Below are 17,280 nucleotides of genomic sequence, written 5' to 3' on the forward strand. Positions count from 1 at the left end.
ATCCCCTTGGTGATAAGAACACATGGTGCCATTTTTCCTTCTTACCCTTCATTCCGTTAAAAATTCTCTTTATTAGTTAACAAACTTTAGCCTGTGTACAAAAGCAACGATTACCAGCAATAGAAACACTCACTTGCCCAGGGCAAAGATTAAACACGAATTAAAAACTAAAGTAACTATTTGGGATATGGCCTTAACAAGAACGAAAAAATTGAACTATGAAGTCGAAGAGCCTAGAAAAAGTTCCTGAATATGCGGACGACGGCCTGAACCCATCGCGGCACGGGTCGTTGGACGATTTCCCGCTCCGCCGTCTGGGACAAATCGTAGAGCCTGTCCGCCTCCGCCTGCAGCCGTTGGCTAAGATCCTTGTTGTCCGTCACCAGGCACACCTGCGTCTCCAAATCGCGGTTCACCGATCGCTCCCCAAAGTTCGAGGAGCCGATGAGCGTGAGGTTTGGCAGTCGTGCCTCGGGCAGGTAATACCACAGTCCCTTGGCATGGTACGTCCAGCCGGGCTTCTCGTACTCGAAGAAGTTGACGCGGTGGTTCTGCTTCCGGCGAACGAGGCTCTCGTAGAAGCTCTTGGCTATCAAGGTGTAGGCAGCCGGAATGCCACCCGCCGGTCCTTTGGCGCCCTGAAATCCGTTTGCCTGGAAAAATAAATATATAATAGTGACAAATAATTATAGCAGGACAATAAAACGCACATTGGGGTGGGCCATCAGGATGCTGCACTGGGCCAGGCACTTGTGCGTCAGCGTGTCCATGTACTCCTGCGTCAGGTTGAAGTAGCCAGTGGCCAGTTTCAGTCGCGATCCTGTCACGCAGTTGGAGAGCAGCCGCTTGGTCACCACGCTGTCATGATGGATACCAATCTGGCCCATCTCCATGAGCGGAAACACCCAGGTGTCCGCCTGCGGGTTCTGATCCCGGACTTGTGCCTGTCGCTGAAACGTTTCTTGCACAAAGTCGGCGATGCGCTTCCGGGCAAGCTGGATGAACTGCTCCTTGGTTCCTTCGTACGGGAGGATGCGCCAGTTGCGATGCAGTCCCTCAGTGGCATCCGGCGCCACTGCCAAGCTGAACTCCTGCACCCGTTCAATGAACTGGGCATAGAAATCCGCCAGCGGCTTGTCCTCGATGAGTATGTAGCGATCCTGGCGGTTGGTGAAGTAGTCGTTGGACAAATTGGCGCCCGAGATGATCACCGCGTCGTCGAAGAGGTAGACCTTCATGTGCTGCAGACCGAGAAGCTCATTCCACCGCGGCGGAGCCAGGCGCTTAGTCATGCCGCGCAGATCGGGAGTGTGGTAAAGGGAGAGCTGCACCTGGCTGGAAAAGTCCCGGACCAAGGGGAGCAACATGGTCTTGGAGTTGAGGGCTCCCCGGGTGCCTCGTGTAAAGTCCAGGAGCACATTGAGCCGCAGGGCGGACTGCTGTTCCAGGCTGTGACGCAACTTCTGGACCACGGCATTCTCCAGCTGCCCGGTGCCCAGATACAAACTGGCCAGTACAATGCGACGCTTGGCCCGCCCGATGCGCTGCACCAGCGTCTCGTAGAAGTGTTGTGGCTCGTGGATGACCTGGATTTGGTCGCCTCGCAGCGGGAAGCACGGCGCCAGGTTGTGTAACCAGCTCAGGCTCTCCAGGGCGGGAGCTCCCGGGAATCCGGTGGCCAGGAGGTTGGGTGCCTGCTGCAGGCAACCGAGGAAGTCGCCCTGGGCAGCCGGCGTGAGCTCCTGGCTGAAGAAGCGGCGCAAATAGAGCATCATTCTGGCGGGGATTTTATGGTCGATTAAGCAGGTAGCTCCTTGCTGTGAGCGGCGGCCTCTGGCATATTGCTCACTTTCAGTTCGGTGCTATCTGGGCTGCTCTTTCATTCATGGGAAGCGGCTTTTCACAAGGAAACTCGGAATTTCAGCACGTAAATAAATTCCAGGTGGCTTAGATTCGATAACAAATGGAAACTATCGAAATATGCGTGAAATTACTAGGGCTGTCGAAACCATCGATAGATTTGAAGGCAGCGATAGTATCGCAAGCGTTTGGGGAATTCATGCAGGGGAATTTCGGCACAAAAATTATGTTAAAAAAAATAAAACAATTTTTAAATTGCAGTTACTAATAATACAATTTTTTAAATAAGATCTTTATTTTGTTATTTTGTTGTTACTATTATTTTATCAGGAAATTCTATAGTTTGACTATCAGAGGAACGGGGAACGTAGCCCAACAATCGATATAATCAATAGTACCATCGATTTTTGTCCACCTCTACTGGAGAGAAGAAAATAGACGCGCTGTTTTAAATGTCTTTTTTAAATATTACGTTAGTGCAATAAACGCGATAATATAAATTAATCAAACATCGTGAGATAAAAGTGTGGCTCACCATCCATTGTAATTGCAAAGACTTTGGAGAAATAAACGCGTAGAAAACGCGCTCTGCCCATCGGAAATCTTTGGAGATATGGAAAACGCCGATGCGACTTCGCAATCGGATGCTCACATCGACTACAAAACCCCCAAGAAGACCCACTCGCTGATCGACAGTGAGCAGTTGCTGGACAAGATCAATATCCTCACCACCAAGCCGGAGAATCACTCCCAAAATGCCAAGGTAAGTGGGAATTACTGGACTTAAGAGTACCACACGTGGGGTTTTACAGTTAGCCACGGTTGCTCCTGAAAAAATTCAAATTATGGAAAGGATATTATTCTTGTAAAAGGATTTAAACGGCCCTGCATATTTAGAATATTTAACAACGAAAGTGAGTTTTCAATTTCCGGATGTAAATTTGTACTCAAAATAACAATATTAAATGCAATCGCAAAACAAAATCTACTTAACAGTAGTTTTTCGCCTTTTTCCCTTTCCTACCTTTTATACATTCCCTTTCACTGGGGTTTTACATGGTAAATTTAACATATGTAATGGAATCCAATCCAGTAACCCAAACAAATACCATTTTGTTCATCTATTTTGTAATACCATGCCATTGTAAAGGAAATATTATTAAAATTTTACCCAATATCTATCATATCCACAAATAAATGTTTTTATTTTTATTTTTGCTCAATAACAAATTTCTGGTACAAAATTTGATTTGGTTTTCGGTTTAATTTTCAAGTTAATATATATTTATTTGTTCTAGCAAATTGTTAAAATATTTTAAGGGCTAACAGTTGAAAAACAATGGTATTTTTTTCTAGTTCCTCTTCTTAAATTGTATGGTTTTTAGTCTAGATATTCAAATCAATTAATTCTTTCTTCCCATTGCAGCTTCCCACGATCAAAGACTTCGTCATCATCAAACCGATTAGCCGCGGCGCTTTCGGCAAAGTATTCCTGGGCTACAAGAACAACGACTCGAAGAGACTGTTCGCCATCAAAGTTATGCGAAAGTCGGAGATGATAAACAAAAACATGGTATCTCAGGTGATCACCGAGCGAAATGCCCTGGCCTTATCCCGATCCCAGTTCTGCGTCAGTCTCTTCTACTCGCTGCAATCGCTATCCTACGTCTATTTGGTAATGGAGTACATGGTGGGCGGGGATCTTAAGTCGCTGCTGGCCATGTTTGGGTATTTTGACGAGCCCACTTCACGCTTCTACGTGGCCGAGATGGTGATGGCACTGCAGTATTTGCATCAGCACGGCATCGTCCACAGGGACATCAAACCGGATAACATGCTGCTCTCGTCCACTGGCCATGTGAAGCTTACTGACTTTGGGCTGAGCAAGATCGATATGCGACGAGATCTGGAGATATCGGACCTAATCAACTGCTCTCCGAATCTGAATGCCCGCACGCCCGGCCAGCTGTTGTCGCTCACCTCGCACTTGTCCTTTGGCTCAGAGAAAAAGCTGCAGGACTTCGGTCCCGCTTTAAATGGACAATCCAACGGAATGGGCTCAGTCGCCACGGGCACATCGCACCTTATGCAGGCCATCAACAAGCACAGTCTGATTATGGAACTATCCGATAGCGAGGGCGACACCTCGCTCAATGATGCGGAGAAGACCAGCGACAGCAAGATCTCCGGAGTGTCTCCCTTCTTCTCCGCCGAGGAGGCCAACGAATCTATCACTCATACGTGCACCGCCAACATCAATGTGGGTATACATACAAGACTGGTTCAGTTTTGAATTATGAACAAAATAGTTTTCTTGCCTACCAACTATATCCAAATGGGGATCTTCTACTAACTTTAATGTTTCTAATCCAAATTGTTTGGCTTTCAAAAAAACCAAAGCCCACACATAGTGGGTATTACCCATTCCATTATCGCTTAGTTTTCACTTCTTATAGTTTTCCTGCTGTAATTCACTTTTTGAGTCCTATCTTTCCAGCCCCAGGATAGCAGCTCTTCTTGCTCATTCCATACTTGCAACTCGGCTGATCTGAGCAAGTGCTCGCCACCTCTTGAACCCGCTAAAGATGGTGCAGCTGCAGCGGAGGCGATTCCCAGCAAGCGGCGAGTGGAATTCGTTTTGGATGTGGCCCCATGCCAGGTAAGTGGCTTCATTAGGGCTATACCAGTAATCTCCGTAATCATTTGCATAAACCATTGACTATCTGAAAGGGCTGCAAGCTTGCCGAGCAGGACAGCGTCAACATGGCCACCATTGGAGGCAAACATTTGCCCAAGCTGGAGAACGCAAGCGAGGCTTCGTTTGAGTTTTCCATGGTGCGCAGGCGATCGGTCGAGGAGGTTCGTTGGCATGTGCATGAATGTGTGATTGTCCATTGTCCCGTTTCCCTAGCTTTTTCGAACCTTGCTTCCTAAGACTTCAAACTTTATTAGGTTTCGGTTTATATATATATCCAAACCAGATTATTACCTCAATTAATTACTTTTCTGACTGACTTCCCCAGCGTAATCGCCTTTCAAAGGGGCAGGAGGATTCCGGCGTGTCGAGTCGCAAGGGCGACGACTACTCCAGCTGCAATCTGAACATGAACAGCGAGAGCACAGCATCATCGATTGACAAAAATGCGGAAAACTTGAGCCAATCTAAGGAGGACTTCAGCTGCTCGGACTACTCGCGTAGCTACAACATGACCAATGGCAACGAGATGAGCGGTATCCACATGAACTCGCCGTTTCGCAATCTGTCCAAGCACTTTAAGCGTCCCGACTTCCTGCGTGGCATGAAGCGGAAGATCAACCTTGTCAACCGCTCCGACAACATGTCCAGTATGGAGGCCGATGGCTCCAGTTCGGGAAACGGCAGTGCCAACACCGGACTAACCCAGGAAATTGAGATCCTCAACATTGGCAGCAGCACGCCCAAGAAGCGTAAGGCGCGTTCCTCTCCGATTCGTGGTGTGCTCAAGGTGCGCTCTTTATCCGACGACGAGTTGCCCATGAACCACCTGCTCGGACCGGAAGCGAATGTGGCCAATGTGGTCTTCTCCACGCCTGTCTCCTCACAGAAGTTGCCCCGACGAGATGGTGGTCTGTTGGGAAAGCTGAAGGCCACACGGTTTGCTTTGCCTCTCTCTATTGAAAACAAAAAGCGAGAACATGCGGCCGCCGATAAGATGTCGGGGATTCAGTACCACCTGAAGTTGTCCGACGATCCCACAATGTCGCCCATCAACCATGGGACTGGCAACTTGCCAAAGACGCCGAAAAACGTGAACATCAATACACCCTTCCGCACTCCAAAGTCTGTGCGGCGGGGGGCTCGCATATCCAATGAACGCATCTTGGGCACTCCTGATTATTTGGCTCCTGAGCTGCTGCTGAAGCAAGGACACGGTCCGGCCGTCGACTGGTGGGCATTGGGAGTCTGCTTCTATGAGTTCATGACCGGCATTCCGCCCTTCAACGACGAGACGCCTCAGAAAGTATTTGACAACATTCTTAATAAAAGTGAGTTGACTTTAAATGTCCTTAACCCGTTATATTAAATTTATTATTGCCATTCTATTGCAGACATCGAATGGCCAGAAGGCGATGAGGCGTTATCCGTCGAATCCATGGAGGCTGTGGAACTGCTCCTGACCATGGATCCCCATGAGCGTCCGGCCGCCAAGGAGGTTATGCAAATGCGTCACTTTGCATGCATCGACTGGGAGAATATCGGCAATACGGAGCCGCCGTTTGTTCCGACACCCGACAACCCCACGGATACGGGTTATTTCGATGCGCGGAACAACCTTCAGCATTTGCAGCTATCCAATTTTGCCATGGAAGACTGACTGCCCAAGCGGAGCCCGGCTGCCTCCGTTTCAGCTCGCTTGTCCCGAGCACTGTCCTATCGTTATTTATATTTTCATGTAGCAATACCTAAGAGTAGACCTTTAATGTTCACTTGTTATCGTTCGTGTAGCCCTACGTATTTATACTTCGTTTAAAGTTCAATCAATTGTATTATTAAATTCCTTGTACAGTCATTCGATTGTTGATGTCATGATTGTCGATGATCCTGATCAGCGTTAAATTTATACAAATATAGGTACTGATTTTGATATTGTTATTGTAACTAAGCTTAAACAAAAAGCTTCAAGTATGCACCTTCAAGATATGTATATCCAATAAAGTTGTAGTCTTAAAGATGAAACGAATTCGGTTTTGTTAGTTTACAGCTTACATTTCCATGCAATTTTGCAAATTGCACGAAACGGATAACTTTATTTGCCCTTAACCTAGTAATATGATATATAACACCTGGAAAATAAAACAACTGGCTGTATAAATTGGTCGCCTGGTCGGTAAGCTACGTAGCAATCAACTTGAATTCAAAGTCCCAGACCTCTGGAATGGTTGTTAGGTAGCTCTGCTCATAAAAGATGCTGATAAGTCGGCAGACCATATGAGGCACTGCCCGGGTATCGGGAAAGGTGTTTTCTTTCAGCAGGCTAACGGCCCGGACGATCAGGGGCTTGATGTCGGTGAACTTCTTGTTGGCCAGCAGCATGGATAGCTCACGAAGTCCGCTTTCGTACTCCTCCGATGGCAAACGGAGGTCCCGGTTGGCCGGAAACAGTGAGAAGATGACACAGGCTAGGCAACGGGTCAAAACTTTTCGCCTGGAAATCAAATGAGATATGTGTAATATAGTTAGAACTTCTCTAGCTGGGACTTTTTTGATCGACCAACCCACCTGTTAGTAATAACCTCCGACTTTAGACCGATCACGCCCAGTAGACCATCGCCCCAGCCTTCAGCTTTTGTTGACGCAATCTGCAGGTGCCTGGCCAGCATGTGAAGTGGTTTTTTCACCTGCGGGTTGCTCTGTGCGATTTGGCAGCCCCGCGCAATGATCACGCCCCAGACAAGGGCCATCTGTGGTTCCGTATGTGGACTGGTTTTCAAGTTCTCTAACAGCTGACTGAGGTCCTGCAAAAAGGTCACCTTGTCCCCATCCGCAGCGATCTCTTCCATCTTGTAGACCACGAACACGTGCAGTGAGAAAAAGTAGCTACCCTGCATGATGGGCATAAGGTCCAGTTTCGGTAGCGACATGCTCAGCGCCTCCATCAAACCTTGCCAGCTGGGTGCATGCCAGGGAGCACTGTCTGACGAGGTGCGGAAGTAGTTTTCTATGCTGGCTTCTAGTAGAGAATAAATGCTGGCGATGTAGGTGTTCAGGTGGCCGATGGCGGATAGAGTAGAGCACATGACCAGGTTGCCTGGCGCAGATCGCTGTTGCCACCAAACAAGAGCCTTAATGTGTATGCTGAAAAGGATTACATTAATGAGTATGATTATGACAATTATGATATTTGATTTACTTGGACACTTCCTGGCTCTGCGTCTGGGTGGGCGCCACCAGCTCCAGCATCAAGTTAAGCGCTTCCCTGCGCTGCTCCTCCGGCGTTCGATGCTCGCTGCAGCTGCTGATGGCTCGATCGATGCTATTCAACAACTCTAGAAAGGCGTCAGTAAAGGCACGCTCTCCCTCCTTTGTGGCTAGAAGCTTCTTGTGCTTGGCTCCGCAGGCTCTTTGCATGCGGACCATTGAGCGGGTGTAGAGCATGCGTTTGGCTGTACCCAGGACAACTGCATCCTGGGCAGAACGTTCCGGCAACATGGCACAAGCCAAGCGAAGGAGTCTGTAAAAGTGAATATATTTTAGTATCGGATCAGGTTTATTTAACGTTATTATAGTTACTCCAAGACAGCCCTATCCGCATAGTTGCTCTCTGCTGGGAGCTTTAGGGCAATGGCTGGCTCCACGCTGGCAACGAACCACTTGAGCAGTTGCTCCAGCTCACTGTATTCCACCAGGTGCCACGGATACCGAACTGCTTCCTCAAGAATTTTGCTCGTATTGGGATGAATATGGATATTCGGTTCGAAGGCGATTTTCACAAAGATTCCGAAAAGTCGAGAGAGAATGGGAACCGGCTGTGGCATCTGGGCGAACCAGTTGTCCCAGTCAATCCGAATAAATATGTGACCCAGCATGGCGTGTGATTCCGGCAGAAATCTCTGCAGGCTGTCGTACAGTAACTCTATGTGCTGTGCCGGCGGCAGGAAACGTTCCCAGGGCAACTGTGCCAATCCCTCATGAATGGGAGCCAGCACGTGGCCCGCTATGTTGGGCTGGGCGAAGTGGTGCACATACCAAGCGAATACGTGCTCCAGGATCTTGTTTGACGACGGCAGATACTGCAGCACTTCCAGTACAGTGGCCACAAAGGAACGGATCATGAGTTTGCTGCTGCTTACATGCTGTTCGCTCCACGGCAGAAGCACTTTGCTCTGGCCGGGAGTCAGCTGTCGAATCCAGTGGGCCACGCCGCTGACCGTCTCTTCGGTGTAGGGGATTAGCCAAGGGCCGTACGTCTCCACAATGGATCCAAACACAATGTCGCTGACTGAAAGGAAAGAAAGGAAATTGTTAGGCTAATAAAAATATAAATTCGGATTATCACTCTACTCACTCTGATCAGCTAAAAGTTCCTGGTAGGTGCAAATGGCCGAGGCCAGGAGCGTATGACCGAAACAGGTCAACCACAAGACCAGGGGCTGGCAGTAATCCTTGTGTTTGGGATACAACCCGTGCAGGCCGTGATGGAGTCGCTCCTTCTGGAAGTGCCGGGACAAGAGCAAAAGAGTGTCCGTTGCCGCTTTGAGCGTGAATAGCTTTTGTCGTCGGGCAAAATCCAGGGCGAGTTCGTGCAAGCGTACTTCGTTTTGCTCCAAAGTGAGCTCTGAACAGTTGGATCGGGCAAACAAAGCGTTCAGCAGGTCCAAAAGCACCACCGGCATCAGCTTCTGGTCCGATGTGCGGTCCAAAACCAGCTGCATCACCTCGCCGTAGTGCTGCGGGAAATCGTAGCCGAAGATGTGCACTAGATGCCTGCGGAACTGATCCTGGAGAAGACTGCTATCCGGCTGAGACCAGGCTTCTAGTCCCTGAAGTACTAGCATTAGCAGACGGTTGATCTCGCTCAGCTTCGGCTGATAGACCTCCATCCATCCCAAAAGGTCGAACTTGGAGAATAGCACAAACAGTGTCTGTGTGTCGCACCGCTTTAGATGAGAATCTATGAGGAACTCGTACATGGGCAAAAAGTGATCCACGTCAGTGCGGCTGGGCACAAAGACTCCGGCCAGCAGTTCTAAGAGATCGGGTCGCTTGAGAGCCAGGCGAAGCACGACCAATCCCTGGGCAGCCTGATCTGCTTGCAAGAAAACCTGAGAAAAAATCCATTAATAATAGAAGACAATCCTATTCCTATATCGTACTTACCCCAAGCTTTTCTAGCACTTGAAAGTACAGGTCATGTGTTGCCTGAAATTTCATTGTGACCTCGTCGAGGTTTTCCACTAGGTGATAGAACACCTGCACTCCAATCTGAGTGACTCTTGATTCCATTGGGGCTACCAAAATTGCACCGATACAGACGCCAAACTTCTCGATGGCTTGAGCAAAGGCATCCACATTCATGGCCAACAGCAGATCCTCAACAATTTTGTCATGGCGTTCTCGGTTCTGCGTTTGCTTACGTGATATAACCTCGTTGATTCGTATAAGCTCCGGTGTCAGTGTGATTTTGGCAGGAGCAGTACAGTTCCGTTTAAAGAGCAGGGAAGTACACTCCTTTCTCCTGGTCTCCTCGTAAGGAATCATTTGGTATAGAGCAGGCACACTTTCCAAATAGTTGAGGTTCAGTGAATTTAACTCGGACGTCTTGTAATGGTAGTTGCTGAAAGAGGTTTAAGGTAACATTTACTTAGTCGAACATATGTATACATTGTAAAAAATCCTTTGCTTACTTGGCCGTCGAGTTGAATGTGTTCAATCGCTTCTTAAGCTGCGTCATAATACTTCCGTCGATGGGTGGCGACTGAATGGGTTCCACACGAACATAAATCGGATTCTCGACAATCTTTTCGTAGCTGTTCAACAGACTTTTGATATGTTGAGCTGGTTGCTGTCGCGGTTTCGGTTGTACCGGAGTTCTGGGGGCCTTTTGGTTGGGCAGTCTCATCACTTTTCGGCCCCACTGATCAGCCTGATGGCGTTGCTCCTTGCGCAGCGCTGGAAGGCACAGGAACTCCGTCCAATGGTTGACATGACCACTTAACAGCTCGCGCAGCTTCTCAGAATTGTACTGTGCCGGCAGATGCTCTGCATCACTGGTAAAGCGATTGATTTGAGTATCCTCCAGCCAGAGCGCACAGTTTTGCATAAGGGTGCGACAGCTTCGGTAGAAATGACCCATGGCATCGTCACTAGCGCTTTTGGTTGCCAAAGCCGAGTAGTATGACTCAGCAGACTTCAATTGGGATTTAATACTCTTCATTAAAGGCACATTGTGTTCGTAGAACTTGTCGGATACCCCAAAATTGTGACTGAAGTTGAGGGATTCGTTTTCAGTGGGCACTCGCCAGAGATAGAGCTCGAAAAACTTCTGGCAGACGATGGGAAACAAAGCGTGATTGCTGTCCATGCTGGCCAGCAGTTGAGCATATTTGTATATCACAAGTTGGCTGGCAGGGAAGGCGTTGGTTTTGCTCAAGGAGATAGTTTTCTTCAGAGCCGCCTCCACAGGCTGAGCTGAAACTTGACGCAAAAGTTCCGGGAAGATGCGCGTGTCCACAAGACGGAACTCAATTTCAAGTAGCACTAAATTCAGCCAGCAGTTTTGAGGCGAAATCACAGGGATTCGAGAAGGAGACTGACCGCCAAAGAAGGCCTTCAAAGCTGATCCCTTTGGTGGTGACTTCCAGTCTGTGCAGTCCTGCAATTTAAAACAAAAGGATGTAAGAAAGGGTCTACAATAATTAAAATATACAACCTTGTATTGCACATATACCTTGTAATAATTGTAGAAGAATTCAACAGCTTGGGCACGACAGTCGGGAAACTGGTAGGAAATACGTAGCATTCTGTCAAGCAAATACAAAAGATTCGAGTTCTGGGACCAGCCTGGCAGTGTGGTAAAACAATTCAGCCAGATGTTGAGAAGATTAAGCGGTGAGCATAGGCCATAGTTTGTATACGAAACAATCTGATGATGCAGCATGTTGTCCAGCAATTCCAGAATAGGGCCAATAGAATTTGCATACACCATGTCCTTAGCCAGCTTCAAATAAGTTCTGTCCGCATTTAATAGAGTGATCAACAGTCTCTGAAAACTATTTTCAAAACCTGTATAAACATTTGATTAAATTACGTAAGATTGAATAATTTACCTTTCACAGTTCGCCAGGGTTTCTGGTGTTTCCAAAAACAGCGGAACTATTAGCTCCAAACACCGAATGGTGGCTGCATGACGGTGATCCAGAAGTAGTTGCTGGAGGAGATTGAACCCGTGCTGGCAGATAAGCGGAATAGAGTGGCCATGTAGGCTGACCAGCATGCCCACATACAGGGCCAGCGGGCGATTCTCGTTTACGTCCTGGAAGATCATTTCCATTCGCTCCAGCTCGGGAATAAAAAGGAGCGGTTCCGTGGGGTGTTGAAGCGTACGCTTGACGGACTCTACACCTTGGTCCATTAGGTGCAGGCGCAGTACAGAAACCATGCGCCAGCACCAGTTTGTGAACTGTTCCCGACTTGATTGCGTGGAATCAATTAACGAGGACACCTGACGAACGCTCTCAGAAATGCCTGAGGCTCCAATAACCTCGGGAGCATACTTGTTCAAGGCCTCATTCACCAGGTGCGCCATCCTCACATGAATGTTGTGGGGCAGAAAGAGACGTCCTTCGATATCCAATCCCCAGTTTAAGTGACTGATGATCAAGCGAGCTAAATGACTTTCGGAAGATTGGTAGTCAAAGTGAAGAAGCCAGTTCGAGAGCACCTCGAAGCTATCCATGCTGGGGTGCCAGTTCTCCAGTGGCAGAGCCTTGAAAAGATACGCAGCCTGATCTACTTCCCCATACCGCATCTTCAACTGAACCAGCAGGCATCCCAACAGATCCTCATCCATTAAGTTGGCTAGCATATCACGCGCTGTTTTATAACAAATCTCCCTCGTAGACTGATGTATGTATCCGATGTGGAATATGTGCAAGCAGATGGCCTTGACGAGGCTCCCATCCTTGGAGCGATTCCGATCGTTGGCCATCTCAAAGAAGGTTTGCAGGAGGTAGTACATATCTTCGGGCGCCACATCTGCATTCGCCAGATCGAATTTTCGCCAGAAGTCCTCCGACTGAAAGGCAGCCTCCGCATTGCTCACTAAATCGTTTTCCAAATCAGTGGGAAAACCCACATTAAGGTAGTAGAACAGGTGCCAGATGACCTCTGCATCCAAGGTGCCAAAGGGCAAAGTAGAAAAGTACTGCCAGGTGCCCAGGTTTCTTGTGCGGTAGATGTAGCCACAGGCGCGAACTAGCAAAGCTTGTAGCTCCACTTGAATGCGCTCGTACATCTCCGGGGACTTGCGCAGGTTGTTGTTTCTTTACAAAGAATTTTATAAATTAATATGTAACTAAATACTTATATTACTGGAAGACTCACATGAACAATTCGTGGTAATCGAAGACGTATTGGAGGGTGTGTCGCACCAAACGACCGAGGCGTTTGGCCAGCTGCTTATATCGCTCGTTATTGTACGTCAGCAATCCCTCGCCCATTGTTTTGACCAGTTGGGAAAAGAAGACAACTACGGCGAGCATTTGCTGGGCAGTGATCATATCCGGCTCGAGAATATAGTCGTTCAGGAACTTCTCAATGCGCATGGCGGAGCTGAGAATAAACAATACTAAAATAAAATTAAATTATGTGCAATATGCAACTCACGTAAAGATCTTCTCGAAAGGCAACTGGTTAAGTAGTGCGATTAGATCGCTTTCCTTCAGTCCTATACATTCGCCAGCGGGTGTATGGGAGTCCTCGCCATCGGAATCCACTACTATCCAGCGATCTGTGGCTCCCGCTGCTTCCGTAAGTTCTCGGTGTGCCTGGGCCTGACTCTTGAGATACTCGTTTCGCTTCTTCACCGGCATCAGCAGAATCTGCAGCACGGCCATACAATGGTTGAGTTCGGGAGAGTTCAGGTCTAGTGGCAGCTCGTTCTGTTGGCCTCCGCGACCCACAGTTTGCGTTCCCGGCAACTGTAGGAATTGGGCGGCCCAGGAGCCAACGCCATTGGGGCAGCGCAGGATGTTGAACAGCAGGAACCAGTGATCCTCCTTGGTAGCCAGCAAAAGTTGCAGAGCAATCAGCTTGCGCAGCCATTCCTTGAGGTCCTTGTCGAAGTTCTATTGAGATAATAGAGTATTAGATAAAGGGGTCACTTTTCTAAAGATATCTTATTACCGCATTGGGACTTGGTCTTCGAACGAAACTGAAAAGTATGGAGATGGCTCGCCTCAGTTGGGAAACGCACTCCAGAGCCTGTCCAGACTGTGAGGGATGTAATAAAATGGCCGACTGTCCATCTGCATTTGGATAGGCCAGCAGATCGTTGATGATTTGGTCCACCTTCACTTTGGTTATCTTGGCTGTAATCAGGTTGTTGGTGTAAGTGTGACAGACTAGATCGTAGAGTCCTGTCAAGGCCGTCTGGGCCAGTTCCAGTTTAATAGGGTCCACCTTGATCTGACTGCGGGAGAAAGGGAAATAGTCCTAGAGTGCAAATCGTTTGTCGAGTTTCAACATTACTTACTCGTAGGTGACACTCTCCTGAACCACATTGCCATCCCCGCAGGTTCCACTAAAAGTACGCGTTACTGGCTGTCGCACCCAGATTTGCTTTTGGGAATCCGTGCAGCCCTTGCGCAGCTTCTCCACATCGTGCAGATTCGAGGTGATCTTACCCTGCAGCTCGTAGTATTCCATTAGAGCAGCATACAGAGGATCAGATTCGCTAGACTCCAGCAGTGAGTTCATGAGGAACTCTAGCTCAAATTGTTTGGCCAGCTCCAGGTCGGGACAATCGTAGATTTGCCGCAGTTCCTCGGTAGTCAATGGCTTAATGTGACTCCTGGCCAGGGCAAAACCGGTGGGAGACTCCGCCTGGCGGTACACAATCTTTGCGGACTGCTCCTCCACTAGAGCATTGGACAGCTGCATGGGCTGCAGATTGGGGTACTGGACGATGTGAACGGTCGTCGAGGGCGGGGCACTTGGGGCACTGGGTTGGGCTTCCGTCTCGGGAGAGGGTTCCTCCTGTGATTCTGGCTCCTCCCGAGTTTCTGGCTCCTCCGGCAACTCCCGTACATCGCTGGAGATGCAGCACTCGTGGCTGATGATCGCCTCGCCACTGGAACTGCTGGCCAAGGCCGCCACTCGCTCGAATTCCTCCAGCAGCGACATATTCTCCGCAGGTCTTTGTTCTTCACTTGTTGATAACTCAGCATGTTCTTCTTCCTCTTTTTGGATCTGCCCTGTGTGGCGAGACCCTTTGCTTTTCTGGAATGGGATTATTGGGTTTTGGGTGGCTACTTCCTTTGCGTCGAGGACTCACCTGCTTTTTGGGCTTCACTAGCGTGGCCATGATTCACCTTCGATTTCTAAAGCCCCAAGTTTTTTGCGTTTTATTTGTGCATTCTTCGGGGGACGCAGCACCGCCAAACAAAAACCCCACAAATCTAATAGAGATGGGAGAACACGAAAACAGCTGTGAGCGGTCACGAGCACTCACGCGGAACTATCGAATGTGTTTTTTGTTAACTTATAATTTTTATATTATTTGGGCAATTCATTCATTAAAATGCATTCATTCATTTTCTTTTAAAATTCCATTTTAGCTTTCTTAGTTTTTTAAATAAAACATCTTATAAATTTGTTTACTTATTTTTTATATTGTGGCTCACAATTTAGCAATTTATTTTAAGCAGATTCCCAAACATAATGCAAAATTTTACAACTCATTTCAATTCGCAATTCCAATATTTAATGTTATCATAAAATTATTATTCATTGCTTTAATCTTTATTTAAAAAAGTTTAAGCTTAAAAGAAACGTATAGCTGCCATAGCTATCCCGTCGTGACTCACGCAGCACATCTGCAGCCCTGTCCAAAGCTTTGATTGTTATCGATAGACACAGGCTAATGGGCAGCACTGGCCAAGTTGAACAAGTCTCAACGCGCGCGAAAAGTGAAAATCATAAAGGAAAAACGCAACTCTTCGTGTGATTTTGTATAAAAATACCTTTATTTGTCTTTATTTATTGCACGCTGCCATGCACACACTCATGCGGTAAGTACATGCGAATGAAACTCGGGTTGCTACAAATGCGCGAGCAATTGCTCAACAACAGTCGCGCACAGAAATCACAGCATCTTTATAGACGTGAAACACTTTGCTAACTAATTAGTCTATTCTATGGCTTAGCTTATGTTCTACAGACTAAGTTGGAGGGGCTAACTAAATACTTATGCATAGCCAGTACTTTGTTAACCCTCAGAGCGCAGATCGACCGGCCAGTTGGCGATACACGCCCGTCTCGCCCTCTCCTGGAACGACGTCCAGTTGGACCCTACTGCTGTCGCATATGGACTGCTGATCCGTAGCTTCCGTGCCCTCCGAGGTAGTGGTGAACACCACTGCAATGGGACTGCTCTTCTCCTTCTCCTCCGGTGAGGACTCGTAGCCATGATTGACCTTCTCCTCCTTGCAGGTCGTCGTCGTGGCCGAGGAATCGCTGCTGCTGCGTCCATTCAAGCCGGACTCCTCCTCGTGCTTCACATAGTACGGTTTTCGGCCGGAGAAGCGCTCGCAGAACCGGAAGATCAGCGGATGCAGCAGCTTGCCATCGTAGGCGTCATCGGGATGCTGGGTCATCAAACTGATCACTGTGCCAATGATCACGGTCAAGGCGGTTCCAATCAAGCTGTAGTACATGAAGCTGATCGAGTAGAAGCTCTCCAGTCCAGATCTATAAGGGGATTAGTATTAGCACATCAAAATGTAAGTACCAAATAATTGATCAACCTACCTTTCAAGGGCAATAGTGGGTGGCGTGGGCACAAAGCTCTGGTTATAGCCATCAATGGGCGTGTGCGTAAGCAGCCAGGGCATTTGTCCCGGCTCAATAATGGGCTTGCCAATGGACATCGAGAAGGTGTCGTTGGAGCAGCCCTATGGAATACAGAAAAACCTGATATTACATATCAATCCTCAACAAATCTCCTAAAAATACCTACATCTGTGTTGGTGGGCAGCATGGGATTGGACTTGGTAATGGTCATGCCTCCGCCGATGATCCACAGCACAAAAGCGGTGGCGGTGACCATGCCGGCGGAAGTACCCTTCCAATTCGCAATCGGCACCATCATAGCCAGGATGAAGCAGCCCAGCAGAGGACCCGAAGTGGCCGAGAACACCAGTAGCGAGGACTCAATGACGCCCGCCAGAAAACCAACTCCAAAGGCCACGCACATGATAATCAGTCCACAGATCACGGAGATTATCTTCAGAATTCCCAGCTGCTGCTTGTCGGAAAGTCCCTTGAACTTGGGGAACTGGGAAACGAAGTCCTCCCAAATAACAGTTGCCAGGGAGTTCAGATTGGACACCATCATGCTGGATTATAACCTTGGATTAGATGAGAAAGAAGGCAAAATAAGTGTTATTTACCAAAGGGCTCCATTGAAAAGAGTGGCCATGAAAATGCCCACAAAGCCGGGCAGGAAACCAAGCTGATCTTCCACGAAGAACGGCAGAATCTCATCGGGCTTATTGATGTAGCCCGCAGCATAGGGATCGCAGTCGATGTATGAGGAGTAGATAACCATTCCGGAGACCCAGGAGAGGGAGAAGAAGAAGAACACCAGAGGCACATTGGACAGCATCACTCTGTGGGAAATAGATTATTAATGGATTTTTCTTAATGGGATTTGTAGTTAC

The 17,280-nt window shown here is 48.1% G+C and overlaps 5 protein-coding genes across 14 annotated transcripts in view; 1 reads left to right on the forward strand and 4 right to left on the reverse strand.

The window, feature by feature from the left end:
* Positions 1-17,280, reverse strand: part of LOC108014881 (uncharacterized) — a 67,923-nt gene that overhangs the window by 19,469 nt on the left and 31,174 nt on the right. The window lies entirely within an intron of this gene.
* On the reverse strand, positions 52-1,973 carry PGS1 (Phosphatidylglycerophosphate synthase 1). Of its 2 annotated transcripts, XM_017081107.4 has the most exons (3): positions 1,850-1,953; positions 711-1,776; positions 52-653 (listed from the first exon to the last, which is right to left on the reverse strand). In XM_017081107.4, exons 2-3 carry the CDS (start codon positions 1,773-1,775, stop codon positions 234-236), a joined length of 1,485 nt encoding a protein of 494 aa, XP_016936596.3. In that variant the 5' UTR covers position 1,776; positions 1,850-1,953; the 3' UTR covers positions 52-233. The 2 variants fall into 2 exon arrangements, with proteins under 2 accessions (XP_016936596.3, XP_016936595.3); XM_017081106.4 differs by having other exon boundaries at positions 711-1,973.
* gwl (serine/threonine-protein kinase greatwall) lies at positions 2,269-6,577 on the forward strand. Of its 2 annotated transcripts, XM_017081114.4 has the most exons (6): positions 2,270-2,623; positions 3,287-4,120; positions 4,358-4,519; positions 4,591-4,719; positions 4,884-5,886; positions 5,950-6,577. In XM_017081114.4, exons 1-6 carry the CDS (start codon positions 2,474-2,476, stop codon positions 6,213-6,215), a joined length of 2,544 nt encoding a protein of 847 aa, XP_016936603.4. In that variant the 5' UTR covers positions 2,270-2,473; the 3' UTR covers positions 6,216-6,577. The 2 variants fall into 2 exon arrangements, with proteins under 2 accessions (XP_065721731.2, XP_016936603.4); XM_065865659.2 differs by lacking the exon at positions 4,591-4,719 and having other exon boundaries at positions 2,269-2,623.
* On the reverse strand, positions 6,587-15,032 carry Epg5 (ectopic P-granules autophagy protein 5). Its single transcript, XM_036817004.3, has 14 exons — positions 14,895-15,032; positions 14,094-14,839; positions 13,745-14,030; positions 13,226-13,686; positions 12,944-13,171; positions 11,668-12,882; positions 11,289-11,610; positions 10,246-11,213; positions 9,719-10,175; positions 8,907-9,663; positions 8,132-8,840; positions 7,752-8,072; positions 7,121-7,696; positions 6,587-7,046 (listed from the first exon to the last, which is right to left on the reverse strand). Exons 1-14 carry the CDS (start codon positions 14,922-14,924, stop codon positions 6,734-6,736), a joined length of 7,389 nt encoding a protein of 2,462 aa, XP_036672899.3. The 5' UTR covers positions 14,925-15,032; the 3' UTR covers positions 6,587-6,733.
* LOC108014436 (sodium-coupled monocarboxylate transporter 1) overlaps positions 15,558-17,280 on the reverse strand; it is a 40,009-nt gene continuing 38,286 nt past the window's right edge. For all 7 annotated transcript variants that reach the window (XM_065865662.2, XM_065865660.2, XM_065865663.2 and 4 more), the window contains 4 exons: positions 17,011-17,229; positions 16,578-16,956; positions 16,370-16,512; positions 15,558-16,309 (listed from right to left, as the gene is read on the reverse strand). In XM_065865662.2, coding sequence (XP_065721734.2) covers positions 15,835-16,309; positions 16,370-16,512; positions 16,578-16,956; positions 17,011-17,229 — 1,216 coding nt within the window. In that variant the 3' untranslated portion in view covers positions 15,558-15,834. The remainder of the gene's footprint in view (positions 16,310-16,369; positions 16,513-16,577; positions 16,957-17,010; positions 17,230-17,280) is intronic.

This window comes from Drosophila suzukii, chromosome 3, assembly GCF_043229965.1.
Source record: "Drosophila suzukii chromosome 3, CBGP_Dsuzu_IsoJpt1.0, whole genome shotgun sequence".
Taxonomy (NCBI): domain Eukaryota; kingdom Metazoa; phylum Arthropoda; class Insecta; order Diptera; family Drosophilidae; genus Drosophila; species Drosophila suzukii.